The sequence below is a fragment of the Lepidothrix coronata genome, unplaced genomic scaffold, assembly GCF_001604755.1.
Source record: "Lepidothrix coronata isolate B3197 unplaced genomic scaffold, Lepidothrix_coronata-1.0 Scaffold30, whole genome shotgun sequence".
Lineage (NCBI taxonomy): Eukaryota > Metazoa > Chordata > Aves > Passeriformes > Pipridae > Lepidothrix > Lepidothrix coronata.
In genome coordinates, this window is record NW_016690210.1 from 1,469,294 (window position 1) to 1,488,798 (window position 19,505).

The window sequence follows — 19,505 nt, forward strand, 5'->3', positions numbered from 1 at the left end:
TCACTGTCCTTTGGGCCAAGTGGCCTAGTCCATCTTCAAGCCACACAGTGGTCAGTTTATTCGGCCCCACATCCTCAGCCTCTAAGTGGGAATGCCATGAGAGATGCTGTCAAAAGCCTGACTGAAGTCCAGATGTGCTACAGCCACTGTGTTCTCCTCATCTGTGTAGCCAGTCATCTCACTGTAGAAGGCAGTGGGATTGGTCAGGTGTGAAATGACTGTGAATTCCTCCTTGAGTATCCATGATTCCCTTCTTGTCCTTCAGGTACTTGGGAACTGATCCCAGGAGGTTGTTCTCTGAGATGTTTTGTGACTTGGGGTGAAGCCCAGTGACCTCTAGTTCCTTGGTCTCTGCTGCTCCTCTCTTTTTGAGATTGACCTTAAGATAACCTTTCCCAGTAGTTGGATTACCTTCCCTGCTGTTGTGGTTTAACCCCAGATGGCAACTAAGCCCCACACAGCCCCTCTGCCATTCCCACACCACTGGGACTGGGGAGAGAATCAGAAGGGTAAAAGTGAGAAAACTCATGGGTTGAGAAAGAGGCAGTTTAACAGGTAAAGCAAAAGCCACATGGACAAGCAAAGCAGAACTTGGAATCCATTCACCACTTCCCGTGGGCAGGCAGGTGTTCAGCCATCCTCAGAAAAGCAGGGCACCCACACCCATGACAGTGACTTGGCAAGGCAAACACCATAACCCTGAATGTCTAGCTCCTTCTTCCCCCCTCTTTTTATACTGGCCATGACACCATATGGTGTGGAATATCCCTTCGGTTAGTTGGGGTCAGCTGTCCTGGCTGTGTCCCCTCCCAAATTCTCATGCACACCCAACCTGCTCAATGGTGGGATGGGGTGAGGGGCAGAAAAGGCCTCAACTCTGTGCAAGAGCTGCCCAGCAATAACAAAAACATCTCTATATTCAACACTGTTTTCAGCACAAACCCAAAAAACAGCCCTGTACTAGCTACTGTGAAAAAAGTTAACTCTAGCCCAGCCCAAACCCGCACACCTGGTTGTCATGATTTTGCACAGATGGTGCACACCCAAGAGTGACCTTTACCCATGTGTAAATGAGTAAAGTGACCTATGGGCACTTTCCTTCCACACTAGGTGGAACACTTCAAAATTAGATAAAGAGGTTTCTTCTTGTCTGGTAATCGATCCTGCAGTTTTTCCCTGTATTGTCATGGAGTGGCTTCCGAAGTCATAAGCTGCAAGTTGAAGAAGATTAGTAATTTGTTAGGTTAATGGGGCTGATTTATAGATGTGTGCTTATTAGAATATTAATGTCGTGTTGGAGAAAGAGAGTGATGGGTCTGGATTTCCTGATGCCACGCTCTTAGTTTAATTTTATTCCGATGATCATAATCTGAAATGGAATGCATGAGGTTTTTTTGACTGAAATTGAGGAGGGTGCATAGGAAAGGCATTATCTTTGTTTCAAAGGACCCAGAGGGTGTGTTTTTCAGAAAGAGCCCTCCTGGAGCAATTTTAGAACCAGCTCATTAAATGATGTCATGTATCGTATAATCTGTGTCGTATAACTCTGCAGTTTAATTATCTGCCTTTTTCTGTACAAATTGAGTAAAGCTGTTATCATGAACTCTTTTACAACTTGGGCTTTTGAGTGGCTCTGACAAAACTTTGCTGTGAAAAGTTCTGAGTTTGCTGTGATAATCATGCTCTATAAGTCACCACGATGTATAAGGTTTTGCGAAACAGCCCAATTTGTCCTGAACTGAAAAGAAATCACGGTGCTTGTTTCTCATGCTGCTCAAAATAACAAGTAGTTTTGTTGAATACACTACTTATGATAAAAGAGATACTTAAGCAGACATATAAAGGGGTTTTTACAGTTGAACCCAACTTATCTGTGATGGCTCTGCAGCAATATGTCAACATGACATACCCAGGGCTTTCAGTATTCAGCAACAGCATCCAGTTTTATTTCAGTGTGAGAACTACTGCCTCACCATGTGAAGGTTCAGGAGCAAGCTGCTCAAGAGTCGATCTTTTCAAGAGATAGGGAGGTAAGAAAAATAAAGGCAATAAATTGAGGTAATACAATCGGTTATATACCAGCAAGCAAAATAAACTGCCTTGCAGTGTGATGCTCTGAGTTTGGTTGTGTACACTGTACAGCTTGTGGTTCGGGGTGAATTATAAGCTTCTTCCAGAAGCCCTGCAAATTAGATGGGACTTCTTGGTTAAAAATCAATAATTTATGTTATGTTTTCACATTTGCTTTGTCCTAAAGTTGTTTGGCAAGGTGGGTGTTAAGCAGGGCTTCCTGCATGTAGTGGATTTGCTGTTGCAACGTTGAGCTTCCTTCAGAGGAATCATGGCATGAGAAATAACATTTTGGTCATTTCATTTATTTCCTTATTTGTTTTGTTCAATGCTATATGCCAGTAATGAGGAGTAACTCTGCAAGAGAAAATTAACCACTGCTGAGGCTTGAGATCCATTTGAGGTTTGAAGGCCATGTTTCTGTTGGCTGCTCTGGAGGGAAGATAAAAAATGGGAAAGGGAGAGAGAAGGGAGTAGGGTCACTACAGCACCATGGTCTAGGAGACCTTTTCCCTTGCCTCTGGCTAAGTTGCACTCTGTTCTGCTGGAAGAGTTGAATTTCTTCTTTCTTATCACAGCCAAAACAGCTTGTTTGTAATTTTTCTCCTTTTTTTGTGCTGTCTGTTTGTTTTAAAACACTCAGCCCATGAATTACAACAAGTCTCTAGTTTTGACCTCTAAAGAAGATTTCTTCCTTTAGATCAGTGAGGTGGAAAGGTGAAAAAATCAGAGTGGCTGATTACAGGCAAGAAGATGGAGCAGGAAGTGGTTTTGCAGAACAGAATATAATTTACTGCCACAAGAATTATGTGAGATCCCTTCCCATGCTAGGTATTTTGCTCCTTGAAGGAAATAATAGGGTCTTATCTTTAATGTGATATTTGTGAGGTTTACAAATGAGATGAGCATCTTCATATCCATTTCTACAGGTGGGAAAGCCGAGGCACAAAGGATGAGGAGGTGACTTGTCCTGCCTTTCCACAGGAAAGTTCATGAGCCCATTCTTTCTGTGTCCTGGCCCACAGCTCATCCATCAGGCTGTCACTGCTTATGGAACAAGAGCTGTGTGCTGCTGCTGTTGCCAGTCACACACCTTCTGTATTTGCAGATTTGCTTCACTTTATTCTCCCAGCACTCAGTTTTCTCTCTGATTTCAGATGTTTCCTCTTCTCTTGCCTGGCCAGACACTTTTCTACACGAAGAACCCTGTGTTTTCCCTTTCATTTCCTGCCCTCCCAGCTTCTCTTATTACACTAATTATCCAGACTCTGTTTTGATTTATAAAATGTACTGCCAGTATCACAGAGGTGTTCTGAAGGCCCAGCCTGAGCAGAGATGTTCCTTTGTGTATCATACAATTGCAGAATTACACAGCAAGTAAAACAGCAGTAGGAATAACCAGACACGGGTAGTAACTACCTCTGGAATTCATGCCTTTTGAAATATTATCTCATGTATTTCTGTTGTCTGGGATGTTAACCCTTGAAGGGTTAGGTCTTGGGAGTATCAAAACCCACTTTGGGTTAGAGCCTGGCTTCTCTTCCTCCCTTTTCCAGGAGAAGAGTCAATTGCGTGTTCCACGTGGCCAAATTGTCCCTCAGGATAAGGCATTTGAATGGATGGAACTTGTCTGTGTTGCCATCTAAAGGTTATTCCCCATAACAGGCAAAATCACACGGATTTTGTGCTGGTGAGCTCAGGTGCAGGGGGGTGTGAAGCCACTTCATGTGGATGTTTCTGTCAGAGCAGATGTTAGATTAAAGCTGGGTTGATAAAAATATCCACACCTGATAAATCACCTACCCTTTCTCTTGTTCTACACACTTGTAAAAGTGGTGTTATAAAATTATTTTACATCCCCCCCAGTTTACTTTTTAAAAAGATGTCAAGAGAAAAGTCTGTTCAGGCGAACTGGGTGTGGTCACCTGTGTCTTCAAAAGGGGAAGCTGTATGCCAAGGAATGAGTCCAGGATAAATTGTGAGGGATCTAAAAGTTTTGTAGCTCTTTGGTACGACGTGGGTGGAATATGATTGCCGTATTTGGGGATTACAGGATTTTAAATGGAAAAATCTATTGAGATTTCTTCTAACGTTTGTGTTAAGTCTTCTAAACAGGATTCTGTTCCTTCCTTTGCTTGTCATACTTAACTACTCCTTTGCATTTGCTACTCTGGTCTGGAAAGAATTCCTTCCTTTCCTCCTCCAAGTCAGTGAATCATTTGTTAATAATATCCAAGTCTGCTTGCTTCCTGATAGATAGACCAAATTGCAGATTTAGAAAGCCTCTGTCTTACTGCTGATACTCACAATAACATTCCAATTTACCCAAAATGGATCTTTTAAGAATATTAATGAGGTGTTAGTCTACAACTATTCAGTTAGCTTGGCATTTCAGTTTTTTTATTTGAATTCAGCAGCTTTTCATTTCCTAACACCACTTAAGATGTTCCTTCTCCAGTTGGAGTGTTGCCCTTATTGTGATGGACCCGTCTGAGTCAGGGACACGCTGCACCAGGTGACATAATACCTTAGATTTAAAAAAAAAAAAAGGAGGTTTTTTGAGTTGAGTTATTGATGGCTTCTGGATAAAAACAGGGCCTTGAGATTTTATTATTTCTGCATTTTACAGCTTTTACAGACAGTATGCATATATATTTTGCAGGCTTAATTTTTTTTCTCCGTCTCTGGGCAAAATTGAGATGGAATATATTCTGTCTTGCATCGAGGATGAACAGCTTGTGCATAAGTGTATCTTTTCCTTTTAAAGGTCAAGCACGTACCGATCTGAAGGGATTGAAGTCACAGTAAAGTACAGTCAAGGAAGCTGGACTGGAGTGCTGGGTACAGATGTCATTACTATGCCCAAAGGAATCTATGGCAGCTACACTATCAACATTGCCACCATCCTGGAGTCAGAGAACTTCTTCTTACCCGGGGTTAAATGGCACGGGATTCTTGGCCTTGCCTACGACACCTTAGCCAAGGTAAATCATCCTTTCCCCAGTGATTGTCTTTCACAGTGACAGTAAACAGAAATGTGACAATTAAAACAAAGTGTGCAGATGATCTGTCAGCATTAGACTCCCTCCCTTCCAGCCACTCTTTCCTGGATTCTTTCAGGAACAACCTTTTATGGTTGTTCCTGAAAGAATTCATTGGTTTGTGATGGTGCCGCTTTCCCATGTGAGGATTTCGGCTTTTTTTTTGGTGATGAAAACTCCGATTTTAGCTCCTCTGGAATGAATAAGCTTTTACAGAGCTTGTAGTACCAGAGTACGGGTCTAAAGTCTTCTGATATGTGTGAAGGGTGTTATTAGGGCACTGATGACAATCCTCAAGACTTGTCCATGGACTGATGAATTACTTGGCAAAGCCCTTGGCAGTTCATTGTAAGACATTCTCTGTTCATCAAGTAGAAGTTGGGATGGAGGGGATAGATGGATAATTTCATAACAAATATTTGCCACAGTGTTTCCCTGAACGTAGAGCTAAGCACATCACGGTCTTCTGGGGGTAGGAAACTGAGGTAGAAGTTTAAATTAAACCCAAAAATTTATAGACTAAAGCTTATAGCCTTATAATCTAAAACTGAAAATGTGATTGGAATGCCTCATAGTCATAGTTTTCAATTTACACATCACAAAGTGAGATCTCTCCAGTTAGAACAAATGATTCAATACTGCCTGACAACTCTGCTTTATTCGAGGGTTGTGTGAGCCTTGTATTGATTTCTGCTGTTGACTTGACATGTACTGTCAACAGGAAGGGAAGAGCTGCTCTTCAAACTCTGGTTTGGGCAAATAGTGTACTCAGGGCGTTGATTTTTCCCTTCTTCCGGAGACTTAAGAGTTGTTGACTTCTGGGGCTGCTCTGTCTTTGTGTAGTAAGAGCCCTTGGCCCCTCACACTTGCCAGGGTCTCTGCCCATCATGAGACCTACGTGCTCAGAAATCTGAATTACAGTGAGGTTGCAATACTCTGAATAACTGCAAAGCAAAGCACGACATGCAGTGTAGGGAAGAACCTGTTGGCCACAGTCAGTTGAAGTGAACGTGCTTGGACATGAAGTTTCTTCAAAAGAAATAAGAGGAATTAACAGGCCATTGAATAAGAAGTTTATTAGAATTAAATTATTTTGAAAAACTGAAAATCTTGACCTTAAAATTTTGCCTTTTTAACCATGGAAAAGCGTGAAGGGCAAGTTACATTTGTCTGTTCTAATAACCCAAAGCCTTTTCCAACCAGAAAGCATCGGTGAGAGTTTGTGCCTGAAACCACTGTTCGAGTTTGAAAACTGCAATTGAAAATTACTCTTGTGCTTTAGGGATTTGGTGGCAGCCACAGTGACAGTGGTCAAGAGTAAAAATGTTTTTGAAAACAACAGAAACAGAAAAATGACAGATGTTGGGTTTTTAATGACTTATTATATCTAGAACTTTCATCACCTTGTTGTCAGAAATTCAATTTACTCGTGAAAAAGTGGTCTTGTTTGAATGATTTGCTGATTTCTGCAAAGCAGCTTTTTAATGAATCCTGCAATTCTTTTGGTCTTTTTGTTTTGTTTTTCGACACCTTCAAGCCTTCAAGTTCTGTGGAGACGTTCTTTGACTCTCTTGTGAGGCAGGCAAAGATCCCCAACATCTTCTCCTTGCAGATGTGTGGTGCTGGACTCCCTGTTTCTGGAAGTGGTACCAACGGAGGTAGTCTTGTGGGTATCTGTCAATCGGAGAGGGAAGATGTATCTTTGTTAATCTCTCCCCCTCTTTTCTGTGACTATTTTACTTCTGCCAAATTTAATGTTTAAATATATTATGTTTTCTGGGTTTTTTTAAGGAAAAGTTAAGCCCTTAGGCAAAACTGAAGCGTCTTATTTATTTTCATTCTCAATTCTTTTTTTTTCTCTCTCAAATCTGAGCAAACCTTTCTTCTTTTAACAAAGGAAAACATAAATGTTGTGGTGTTTCCTCAGGGCAGATTCTGCTACCTTTCTCAAACTGAGTAGTCCCTTACTCAGCTGATAAACTTGTTTAATCTCATCAAAATGTTACAGTAATTTTTTTTTTACATGATGTGAAAAGGGGGAGAGGAATCAAGGGTCTTTTTTTTTTTTCGGTGGTTGTTGTTGACAACATACTAAAGGAAAAAATCTGAAGATGAGATCTTCTGCTTGTTGTTACTCTGGAAAGTCTTTCCATCAGTTTTAGTGGGACCAAGAATTGACCATTATGTATCTAGAATTGGGAGTTGGAATGACTGTTCCCAAATTATGCTGAAATAAGTATATCAGCACAGGAGTTGATCACAAATAGTTATTTTGCAGTGAATTCACATACTGTATTCATGTAGGTGAAGCCCAAGAGAGAATTCACTTAAGTTAGTTCAGTGCAAAGTCTGAGAGTCCACGATGCTCCCCGTCATCCTGAACCTCAGTTTTGATGGAAGCCAATAGTGATATCAGTGACAAGATGGTCAAATTCCATTTTNAAAAATGAAATGCTCTTGAACAGTATTAAAGCTTTTCTGATCTGATAAAGCAAATTCATCATGTGTAAGTTTAATATTCTGTCCCATTTTTATACATTGCCCGTTTTATACATTGCCCTGAAGATTCTGTTTTGATTTTAAACCGTGGAGCTTTCATAATAAAGTCAGTGTGAGCTTTTAGATAAAGATGCTAGTAATTTGGCCCAATATGGGAATTCTGTTTGACTGAGGCACAATCTATTTAATGTCTAGATGTTTCATATTGCTTTATTATTGACAATGAACTTGTCACTAAAATCCTTACAAATGATGCTAAATTAAAATTTCGATGCCTTGAGTATCACAATTAAATATTCCCCTTTCTGCATGTACTTGACCCAAAGCTAAAGCTCTGGGATTTTAAAGCATGCTAATTGTTTTCTCCTTTCCCTCAGGTCCTGGGTGGAATTGAACCGAGTCTGTACACGGGGGATATTTGGTACACACCCATCAAAGAGGAGTGGTATTACCAGGTGGAAATTCTCAAACTGGAGGTTGGGGGTCAGAACCTCCAACTGGACTGCAGAGAGGTATTTGCCATTCTGTGTTTCAGTCTATATAAAATGCAAGTTTGGTTGAGAACAAACCCACCTGATTGATCAGTTTGGGTCTTTGCAAGCAGATGTGTGTCACGGTCTCCTCTGATAACTGGTAACTTTGAAAAGAAATGAGTGAGCCGTGTGAAATTCAGGGTGTGCATCAAACATGCTAAAATTGCTTCACAGAGGACTTTAAAAACTCACTGATAATATTCCAGTAATTTGGAAACTAAGCTATAATTTTTAAACCAACAGTCCACTGAGAATCAGGCTGCTGGGGTTCGGGAGGACTCAGCCTCTTGGGTTGTTCCAGTCGTAACAAAGGTGTCTAAACACTGAAGATGGTGCAATGATTCAAGGAGACAAGAGTCTTTAAACAGCTACAGCATGTGGTTTTCCTACAGCAAAATCAATTCAAATGGGTTTGAAGCAGTTCTGGTCAAACAAAGAAAAGGGGAGATTTTGGACTGACCCTTGTAGAGCTGTCTGAGTACATAATTCATGATGGCAGTGGCAGCTGTTATCCTGGGATGCTCCATAAAGTTCTTATCCTATGCCTCCTTTTTTATTTCATATTTTTATAATCTACTTTTGATCTCTTATGCCTTGCCAGTTATTATTCCTGATGGATATATTTTCTGTTTTTATTAGGAATAATGTTCTGTGTTGTTGCAATTTTTATTCCAAAGCCATTTCTTTCTTTTTTATTTTCATTTGTGAAGGATGTCTGTGTATGTGTGTGTTTTACCTGTTTCTCACTGTTGCTTGTTGCTGTTCATGTTTTGATTTTAGTTCTGTAATTTTCATGCCCCGATTTCGTTAGACATTCTAATTTTATCTTGTAGTTGTGCTCTTAGCTGGAAATCATTGGGATGTTGTGCTGGCTGGGGTTAAACCATGTCAGACATGATAATTCTGAAGGTTTTATAGTTCTTATAAATTAAGTGAAATTCATGATTAAAATATTACACGTGCATAAATATTATATTTTCATACGAAATATGGAAATCATATTGCCATATAAATTATTTAGAATTAGTCACAGCATCTTTCAACTTAATAAGCAAAACAAGGTCTATTTAAATGCTTTTCTCTGTTGTACTGCTAGGAAAGCAAAACCGCTGGTCCTCTTAACAGAAATGTTTGCTTTTCTTTCTTGCCTTTGAAAACAGTCAACATGTTTTTGAAGGTGTAGCCCTTGCACTAATGGTTTAATCCGTGCTGTTTCCAGAAAACGACTCACTTAAAAAATCCAGCGGTGTGTTACGAAAGTTTCCTGTTATTGTTGCTGTTTTCTGAGCCGGGGTTTGCTTTCACACTGTGTGTGTGTTAGCACAGCACGCTGGTCACCTATGCACAAGGACCGTGCCTCCCTTGAGCGCAGGCAATCATCCCACAAAAAATTTAGAGGAAGAACAGTGAAACGGAGCTGGTGTGATTAAAGTTTGGCTGGTTAGGAGCTTGCAGAGGATGCATGAATCACTGCATGGGACGGTGAACTATGCGCCCTCTCTCCTCTCAGTTGTTTTCTAGGAAATGGGACGTTATTTGTAACCTTCACCAGAGGCTGCTCCTTTCCTTGCCAGGGAGAAGTTGTCCCCTTGCTTCAGTGCTGGGAATCTGTGCAGTGTTAGAGCACAGCTGTGTCCCTGAGCCCGGCAGGCTGGGGCTGGGAGAAGTCCTGAGCTGCTGGCAGTGCCCTCTGCTTTGGCTGCCCTGGTAAATATTAACCAGGAAAGCCAAGAAGGCAAGTTGCTGCCAGCACTCTGTACACAGCATGAAAATCTAGTCCCTAGCTGAGCCATCCCACTACTCCCAGCATTTTCCATGGGTTATGTCAATGGTTGACCCTCCTAACTGCTTGTTTTCCAAGGATGGCATTGATTGTGTATTTGTGGTACACAAATATCTGTTACAATGGACTCCACAAGGCCTTGATATTTCTCTCCACTATCTAGAAGTGTATAACAGAAATATAAAGAAGTTTATGAGTGTATAATAAATGGTTTCCTGTTTGCTTTTCTGTCAGCTCAGCATGGCAGCCTATAGCAGCTCTTCCAAAAAAGAAATAATAAAGAAATAGCTGTCAGACCTACTTTTTTACTTTTTGGTGGGTTTTATTTTTGTCACTTCACTAAAGGGACTCCATGTCCATGTGACTTGATAACATCTAAACCAATGTATTTTAAATTTACTTGCTGTCTGACCTCTTCCTAAGTAGCTTATGCTGTATATTATCTTGTGTCCTATGATTATGCCATAAACATGTCACTGTTCAGTTATATTAATCCTGCTGCCTAAGCTGGCAACAAAAGTAATTAATACAAACAGCTGTCACTGCTACTTTTTCTTTCCCCCCCCTAGTTTTTAAGGAGTTCATGGAAAAAGTTCTACTTCTTAAAAAGTTTTCACCTTGTTTACTGTATCTGACACTTGCTGAAATCTCTTAGTCTGAGGGTTAGGGTTTTAATAATAAGAGAAATATTCACTTGGAGGGGTGGTTGTGCAGATTTTGAGGCAGCAAGACTGAAACTTGAAGTTTCTTTGTGCTTGCTTTTGTCTGTGTTTCAGTGGTTTTCAGCAGCCCAGGGAGAAAGGTGTGGTGTTTGTACTCTTGAGCCAGTACCGACACACAATAAGGCCTAATTTTCTCTGGCTAAGCTTAAATTCAATATGCCAGCCACTAAAACAGTGTCTAGACTGTAGTGAGTTGTGTTCATGGTGGCAGAGGCCTTGATTGAGGGCTTAGACATGTGTGCTTAGCACCTGTCTGTACTGAACATGAAAGTGCCTTTGCCCCCTCTGAGAGGGGCTGGGCTTTACCTCTTTTTCCAGCGTGTTTTGGCCGTTTGCACCAGCTGTGGTGGCACACAGCAATTTCCCGAGTGCTGCAGATAAACTCACTCTTGTGTCTAAGCTGATGGTATCTTGCTTTTGCTCTCAGACTTCATTTGAATTCAAGCTATCAGCTGGAGAGGGCTGCTGACAGGAATGACATGCAGGTCTGGGAAGCCAGCTGCCAAAAAAAAAAAAAAAAGGAAAGGAACAGCTTTGTTATGGTTATGAAACAGTGGAATCTGCATTACAGTAACTACAGTCTCCTTTTTTTTTTTTTTTCTCCACTCCCCAGTACAATGCTGATAAAGCAATAGTGGACAGTGGAACCACACTCCTTCGTCTGCCAGAGAAAGTCTTCAGTGCTGTGGTGCAGGCAATAGCTCGAACGTCCCTGGTAAGCTGATGGTGTTAAATCTGCCCAAAATGTGAGATTCCTGTTGAATGATCCCGTGATCTTTGAAAGGAGTGTCATCTTCGCTGTCTGCCTTGCAAGTCATAGGTTTTAAACCTGAGGGGAGCAGAATCTTACCTGGTCCAGTCCTGTTAATAAGTGAGAAATGACTGATGGAAAGGGGAAAGGGAAAGGAAGAGGTGAAAAGGGAAAGGGAGGAGGGAAAAGGGGGGGTTCAAGTACAGGCAAAAGTATTTGTATTGAAATGCATCAGAAATAGGGCAGAGACAGCATATTTTTTCTAAGCATTTCAGAAACACAGACATAATCCCTGTTGCTCTGATTCAAAGTATTAAGAGTGCAAAAATCAGTCCTTTCATTCAAAACAGAGTGTTTCTAAAGTAGAAGAACCTGCTGCTGCAAGCAATTCCTTTCCAAGTATAATGCTTATTGCTGTCTAGAATAAATGCCATTCATTAGGATTATTCCTATCAATAAAGCTGCTTTTGACCTTCATTATTGAATTATTTATGTTCAAAAGCATCTTTCTTTGGAAATAGAGTGGGCTTTAGAAGTAGGGCATGGGGATGGTTGTCTGCATGTAGAGTAGCTGAAGCAGCATTTTCTGGTTAATAAAAACTATTCATAAATTTTTGTTCAATACCAGGAAGAGAACAACAAGGTTAAAGATGAAGAATAAATCCCAAGTATTTCAGTGTGAACAGTTTTGTCATTTTTGTCGTGGATTCACAATCAGACAGTAGCAAATCACAGGAAGTACAGTAAACAGCTTCCCAAAAGACAGTATTTTCCTATGTGCTGATAATTCAAGACTGAGGTCCTTTTCCTACCTGATGGAGAGCAGAGATTTGGCATGAAGTGTTCTTCACTGCCTACAGGTGTCCAATATCTGAAATAAATGTACCAGTTAAAAGTTCTTCTCTTTGCAAAACACTGAAGTATTGACATGTACAATTTTGGTCGATGGGGGGGAATTGAAAGAAGCCACCTCAGAGCTCCTGTAATGGTACCTTGTGGATGAGGCATCCCATGAAGTGGGTCCCAGTGGTTCACAGTCTGCTACTGGTCAGGACATGGCATGTGAATAGTGGACTGATCAATAAGGTGTTAGAGGGGAACAACTCACTCACTCTGCTCAATGGTTTTTGCTCTTCCTATTAAAAATTCATAAACTAACTCTTCTTTTTCAGGGTTTCTTTTTAATCCCAAGGACCTCCCTGCTGTACCCCTTTCCCTCCACACACCCCAAAATTTACTTTCACAGCTCTAAAAAAAAAAAGGAAGCAGTCTACTAAATAAGAAAGTAGTCATAGGGATGTAAGGATTGGATTCCGGCTGTGTGGGAACAGTGTCAGAAAAATGGGTATTTTCAGCAACTGTGTTGCAGCATCACAACTGTACTCTTAGTCCTCTGTGCTTCTGGCAGGATATGTACCACTGAAACATAAAATTATCTGCTTTAGGCAGACAGCCCTCCCTGACCACAGGTGGACCAGGTTAAGGAGTCCCTGCTCCTATTTGGTTGTTATGATCTTCCCAGCCAGATGTCACTTCCCCCTCAGATATTCTGGGATAACTGTGTGTGGCACATTCCTTTATTCATCTCCATTAAAAAACAGGGCAGTGAGCTTTTGTGCTCTTCAGTGGTACAGGTGGTTTTTTAAACCAGACTTATTTGGGCTGAAGTCTTTTAGGGAGGAGCTATAGCTGCAGTTTGCTCTTGGCAGGTTTGAAGGGTGGTGGTTTTCATAGGCGGGCAGAGATGAGCCACAAAAGGGTGGCACCTTCTACACCTGACTGAGCTGAAGTCAGAGCAGTGCCTGCTCACAGCGTTAATACAATGCTGAGTTAATAAGCTGAAGAAAAGAAGGTTCAAGGAAACCTAAAATCTTTATTTTAATAGCCCTTTAGGTATCATACACTCAGATCTCCCCAATGCATTGCTTCAGCATACAGAAGTAAGGCAAAGAAATGCAATGTATTAAGCAGTCTTTATGGGAAATTAAAGCAGGGACTTAAAGCAGAGCACTTTATACACTTGGTCTGCCCAGTCTAGGTGCTGTCTGGCAGTTTTTCTCAGATCACAAGCTCTGCTTTTCAAGACAAAATGGAAAGAGAGGAGAACTGTATTTCTCAGCAGGTCTGGCCTGGGACTAAGCTGTGAGAGGCAGAGTGTTCTACCCTGTGCTGAGGGATGTACTTAAGCTTGCACTGAGATTTAAGGGTAAAAGCAGCCTGTTTGTGATGGTTAAGTCTCCTTGTTTACATGAGCCCGTGCTTGTTGACCCAAGAAAAAAGATGAGCACTTGAAAGTATGAAGTCTCTGTGCAGCCCTAACCAATATTTCACTGGCAGGTGTGTGGGGAGGGCTGAATACCTGTCACCTGTACAATGCCATATAACTAATGTGTGAGCTGATGTTTACAAAATAATCAATATCACAGATAAATACAAGTGAGGAGAGCAAAGAGGCTGGATTCCATCCTTTTTTTTTTCTCTCACCCAAATGGAAGGCTTTGGCTGTGCAGGCTCAGAACAAGACACTGCCTTGAATGCTGCTTCATGGGGGAATGAAAACCAGCACAAAGCAATGCAGTAAAACAAGGAAGGTCTTTGCTCTGATCTGGCAGCAGGTCAGCTTCAGGGTGCAACAGCATTAGGCAAGATGTTTGTCTTGGCCAAACAAGCTCTGTAGGGGTTTGCTTTTTGCTTGGTTAGTTCCATGGATATATTACAAAGTACTGTTAATCAGCCTTATTTCAAAGGCATGTCAGGTTTTACTGGGACTGAGTGATGGGGCAGCAAAAGAGGCAGAGGGTCATCTTTCTTCCCATTGACTTGATTCCCTTAGATGCCAGGAGATTTTTGGCTTAGCCCTTGGGTTCAAAACCCTGAAAGCTGAGTGAGAAGCTGGAGGTATGTGAGGAAGGGACGTCGCTTCGTTACATATTCACGTGGTTTGTGTTTTGGATTGTGTTTTTTACGAAGTGTCTGCTGCTTCAAAACCTTGGTGTTTGGTCAGAGAGGAGGTGGGGAGACACTGAAAGCCCGTTGATGCCTCACACACGTTCATTGGAGCAGTGAAAGTAATGAGACACAAACGGGGAGGAAAGGGGGGGCTGACCTTGATTTTGCCTCTTCCCCCTTCTTCTGACTCGTGCTGGGCTATGACACACCTCAGTTTGGGTGTTGGGGATTGGGTTTTTGCTTTGACCCTTAAAGAAGCAGCTCGGATTTGCGTTCATGCTTGAATTTCTCCACGGGAATGGAAGAAGTATCAAATAGTGGTAGTGTTCACTTAAAAAAAAAATCTATCAAAAATGTATGTAATATGTAAGTATCACCTTTTTTTTCTTTTTTTCCCCCTTTTTTTTTTTAATAGATACAGGAATTCTCTTCTGGTTTCTGGACTGGTTCCCAGCTTGCATGCTGGGATAAAACTGAAAGACCCTGGTCCTTATTTCCCAAACTCTCCATTTACCTGAGGGATGAAAACTCCAGTAGGTCGTTTCGGATCTCTATCCTACCACAGGTCTCAACCTTCTTTGTTTATTCACTATGCATTTATTTTTACTGTCATAAAGCACATGGTCTTAAAAAATAGGAGCTGTTTTTAGCAGTAATGGAGAACTGGTTTATTGCATACAAGGGAAATCTTTTTTAATCAGGTTTTAAATAGGGAAGATAACAAACTTTTCAAACCTAAAATTGAGGAAAAAAAAGCAGTTTCCCTCTCAGTGCAGTCCATGTAGTTGAGAATGATTTTTTCAATTTGTCAGGAAAAACAGGCAAGTTTTTGTTTTGTTTTCATGAGCTTTAGCCACATCAGATGTCAATACAGAATGTCTCTGCTCATTTTGATCTTCTCCTTTTGGGAAGCAAATTGATTTGTTTTTTGTGGCATTTTGAGTTGGAGCACTTCTTCTGAATATGAAAATGTTGGCAGTGACCCTTTGTGAGCTCTTCACCATTTTCTGTAACTTTCTTGGTTTATCTTTTATTAATATTCCATCCCAGCTTTTAGAATATAATATACTACTTTTATTTTTCCTGTCTGGCTTCCCCTCCCAGTATGGTTTGCAGTGCAGACTGGTATCCTCTAACATTACTAATACAGTCTTTTACCTCAGGGGACAGCAGGAGCAAAGGAGAGAATGAACCTATTAAGTACATTTTAACTTGAAATATAGTAAAGCCTTATGATAAGCTTTTTCTGTATTGATCATGTAGCTTGGCAGTCATTCATCTTCCCTGAGGAGACAGGGGGCAAAATGTGACTTGAATTTATAAATCTAGAGCCTTGAAGCTGATACTGAATCCTCTCTGAAACAACTCCATCCTGATAATTTTTTAAATAATAAAATGATTCTCTCATTTGAGTTCGTATCCCAAGTTCTTTCTCAGCTATCATTCCCTTATGGAAAATACAGGAAAAAGGGGCTCTTGTGAATTTGCTGTTGGCCTTCACATAGTGACTGACTGTGTTCAAATTTAAGCTTATAATCCAAGAGCTTTACCTCTCACCTGCGTGTGAGCTTCGACCAGTTTTAAATCCTGCACAGAAACCTTTGCCCCTGTTAATTCTCTAATTCCAGCGGGGTTTGAGTGCTAGACTATAAAAACCAAGAGGACTGAACTTCTGACTACTGTGTGGTGTGACTTCTTACACCCTGGATCTTTTGTTTGTTTGTTCTAATAGCTCTATATCCAACCCATCCTCGGAATAGGGGAGAATTTGCAGTGCTACCGGTTTGGCATCTCTTCCTCCACAAACGCTCTGGTTATTGGTGCTACAGTCATGGAAGGCTTCTATGTGATCTTTGACAGAGCCCAGAGGAGAGTGGGCTTTGCAGTGAGTCCGTGTGCAGGTAAGAGAAATATTGCTGAGGACCTGGTGAGTGAGGAAACCCCTGCTGTCTCAGAGGAACACCTTTGCCACTTACCTGATGGGGGAAAAGTGTGGTTACTCATAGAGTGTGAAGAGTATATTTTTGAGCAATTCCAAGCTATTCACACTTCAAAGAAAGGAGAAAAAAAAGCAAAAAAAAAAAAAGCTGTGTTGCAACAGTCTTCTGGCATGAAGTGAACCAGCCCTCAGCTCTGGGTACCTTCACTGTGTTCTTCCCTCTCACAGAGATGATCTTCCCAAGACATCTGTCTGTGTGTGCAGTTTCCCCAACAGTTATATCAGATGAGTCCCTGTTTTTAAGGCAGCTTCATTTTTGTGTAGTTCCTGCTCTAAATTGTGGATAAATGGATTCTTCAACTGACTTTTGCAGTGTGCAGTGAAGTACCTTACTCACTCTTTACTCTTAATGTAAATTGAGCCTCTTCAGCCTCTTGGAAATTCACAAGGAAAGAGCTGAGGTGAAAATGGGACATTTTCATATTTCACATTAAGACTTGTGGTGTTTATGTGGTTCTAAACAAATGGTTTTGTCAGTGGAAGTAGAAAGGCATAAGTTTTTTAATTAGTTGCTAAGGAGATGTGAAAGAGTTCATGGCTCTTGGAGATGGTCCCATGCAGGGCTAAGAGTTGGACTCTGATCCTTGTGGATCCCTTCCAAGTCAGCCTATTCTGTGATTCCATGATAACTTTTGGCTGATTTTACTGTGCTGGTTAACTTTCTCGCTCTTTCATCATTTCTCTTACCTCACCAAGAGTAGCTAAAACCAAAGGGTTTGGGTTTCCTTGCCTTGTTGTTCAGGCAACACAAGAACATACAAGTGGGAGAGGAGGGAAAGGACAGGCACCCATATGCAAGTCTCTGTCCCAAACAGGAGTGGCTTATGCCCTGAAAAACCTTGTGTCACCTGAGATTTGCATGAGAAAAGGACTAGGGCTGACAGTGCTTCTTTAATCTCCAGTGTTTGTGTTAGAGAGGGTAGGGATAGTAAGGATTTGAGTGCTTAATGCAGCCAGGGAATAGAGGCGGGGAAGAGAAATGCTAGCTGGCCAAGTTGTAGCTGTAGGGCATTTTTAAAACTGCCTTTTTTTGTTTTATTTAATTTTTTTGCAATGTCTCCATTGTGAATGGGTTCAGAATTGTCGGTTTTGAGCTTGCTGTGGAAGAAAATCCAGATATTGATATGGGTTGCTCAATGGAAGTACTGTGCAGGGATGAAAGACACATTTTGAATGCACCTGGCAGGAGAGTGTGACTAGACAAATACTGCAGGCCAGGCTTTCCTGCCTTTCACTCTTCCTTGTGCTTCCTTGTTGCAGTTTTAGCAAGTGCAGAGCTGCCTCCTGTCCCTGTCACACTGCAGCCATTAGTGGAGCATTTTGACAGGACATATTGACCGAGGTGTGATGGTCACAGGGAACAGGAGCCAGCTGGTGGGCACGAGAACTGCTGTGACAGCACTCCTCTGTTGGGAAAAATAATCGGGGAACCATAATAATAAAACCACCTTAGTGTTAACATTGCTACCTGGAAGGTAGTTTGGCCGCTTCATGTAGTGCTGCCAGGCTTGTCTGGAGAGGAAGAACTGCTGGAGAGAAATGCAGTTGGAATTTACGTGAGCTTGGGCACACGACTGGGCCCAACTGGTGCTGGAAGACGTTTCCTCCTCGTCTCTCTGTCCACGTTCCGTGCATATGTCTTACCAAGCATCACGGGAACTGAGCTTCCTGAGGAGTCAGATGACTGTCTGAGGCAAGATGCACTGATTTGTCACATTCCACTCACATGGGGCAGATGACATTTTGCTGGATGTGCCAGTTATTCTGAGTTCGCTCCTTCGCAGCTTGTGGTTTCCATATTTAACTCTGCTTCCATCAGAGAACCACAACTGTGAGTGGTGAGTGTCGGTGCAGTGTGAGGGATGAAGCTGCCTAACTGGCTTCCTGTGGAGGCCAGCCTTGTCCTCCATAGCAACTAAATTAATGTAATTTATTTAGAGCTTTTTAAGGCTGTCCGTGGGCATAAGTCAAACTGAATTGCTGGGGGCATGAATCTTCAGAAACAGGGAAATGTAAAAGGCCATTCGGTGTGGCTTTGCAATGACCTTATGCTTTCTTAGTGTTAACATTAAAATAAATCCATGTTTTTATAAGGTGTTAAACTGGTACCTGCTGCATGCAAAAATCATGGGAACAACTCCCAAGTTATTATTGAGGCTTGGCTACAAATAAGAACTGGCTTATCCCACACTACTCCTTGGACCATTTTCATTCTCCAGGATACACCAAGATTGAGGAAAGTTGGATAGATGGCTGCAGCTATTCCATTGTAGCAGGAAAAGAAACTTGCTTTTTCCTCAATATGTGAAACCCTTTAAGACTTACTCAGGCAAAGAGTTTCAATTTGCCTTTTGATAACTTGTTTACAGGATGACTAGGAAAGGTTTTGGGATCAGGTCCCTTCTTGAGACAGGATGTTCAGATCCATGAGTTAGTTTTAGTGACTTCCAGGGGCCCCTTCCAAGCTGCACTTCATAATTTTTAGATAAATTTGATCTAATTCCAGGTTTGCTTCCTTTGCAAAGCACCCAAGTTAGTTACTGAGTGTGAGTGTGTTAAGTTCTACATTAATGTTAGAAAAGAGCATGTTTCCAGAGGTGCCTTTCATGTCCTGTAATCATCAGTAATGAAGAAAATCTCATTTATTCAAGGTCATGAAAGTATTGTAGGTAGCTATCACCAGGTGTTCTAGGAAAATACACCAAAATATCCTAATTCAGTTAATGTGTAATATTCTAAGTGCCTGTGACTGGTAGTTTATGTTCAGGGCTTGTTTGAACAATTTAGGCAAATTTCCCCTCAGTTTCTCTGGGGATGGAAGAGTGTGAGGGAAAACTTTTTTTTATTTTTGGAGGGAAGAAATCAGAAGCTGTGCTGCTATCAGACATTCTCAAAATGTAATTTAAAATGTCAGTCACTTTGGCAACAGTTTTGTATTGTCTTTTCTAATAGGAGTAATTATTGCACTCAAGGCAAATAATGAATAATTAGAGACTGTTTATTTTCAAAGCTCTCTCCAAGGTGGAAAATTGTATTGCCTTTTTTTTTTTCTCCACTTCTCCAAAATACTACTAAGTAGTAATACTTGGGCCTTGTTGCTGCAACACTTCATAGAGACAAGTGAAAGAGGGGGTGAGAGGGTGAGATGTCCAGAAGAA

The 19,505-nt window shown here is 41.3% G+C and overlaps 1 protein-coding gene across 1 annotated transcript in view; it reads left to right on the forward strand.

Moving 5' to 3' along the window:
- Positions 1 to 19,505, forward strand: part of BACE2 (beta-site APP-cleaving enzyme 2) — a 52,676-nt gene that overhangs the window by 29,158 nt on the left and 4,013 nt on the right. The window contains exons 7-12 of the mRNA XM_017810870.1: positions 4,838 to 5,054; positions 6,649 to 6,777; positions 7,988 to 8,122; positions 11,262 to 11,363; positions 14,764 to 14,913; positions 16,081 to 16,249. Of these exons, the coding sequence (XP_017666359.1) occupies positions 4,838 to 5,054; positions 6,649 to 6,777; positions 7,988 to 8,122; positions 11,262 to 11,363; positions 14,764 to 14,913; positions 16,081 to 16,249 (902 nt within the window). The remainder of the gene's footprint in view (positions 1 to 4,837; positions 5,055 to 6,648; positions 6,778 to 7,987; positions 8,123 to 11,261; positions 11,364 to 14,763; positions 14,914 to 16,080; positions 16,250 to 19,505) is intronic.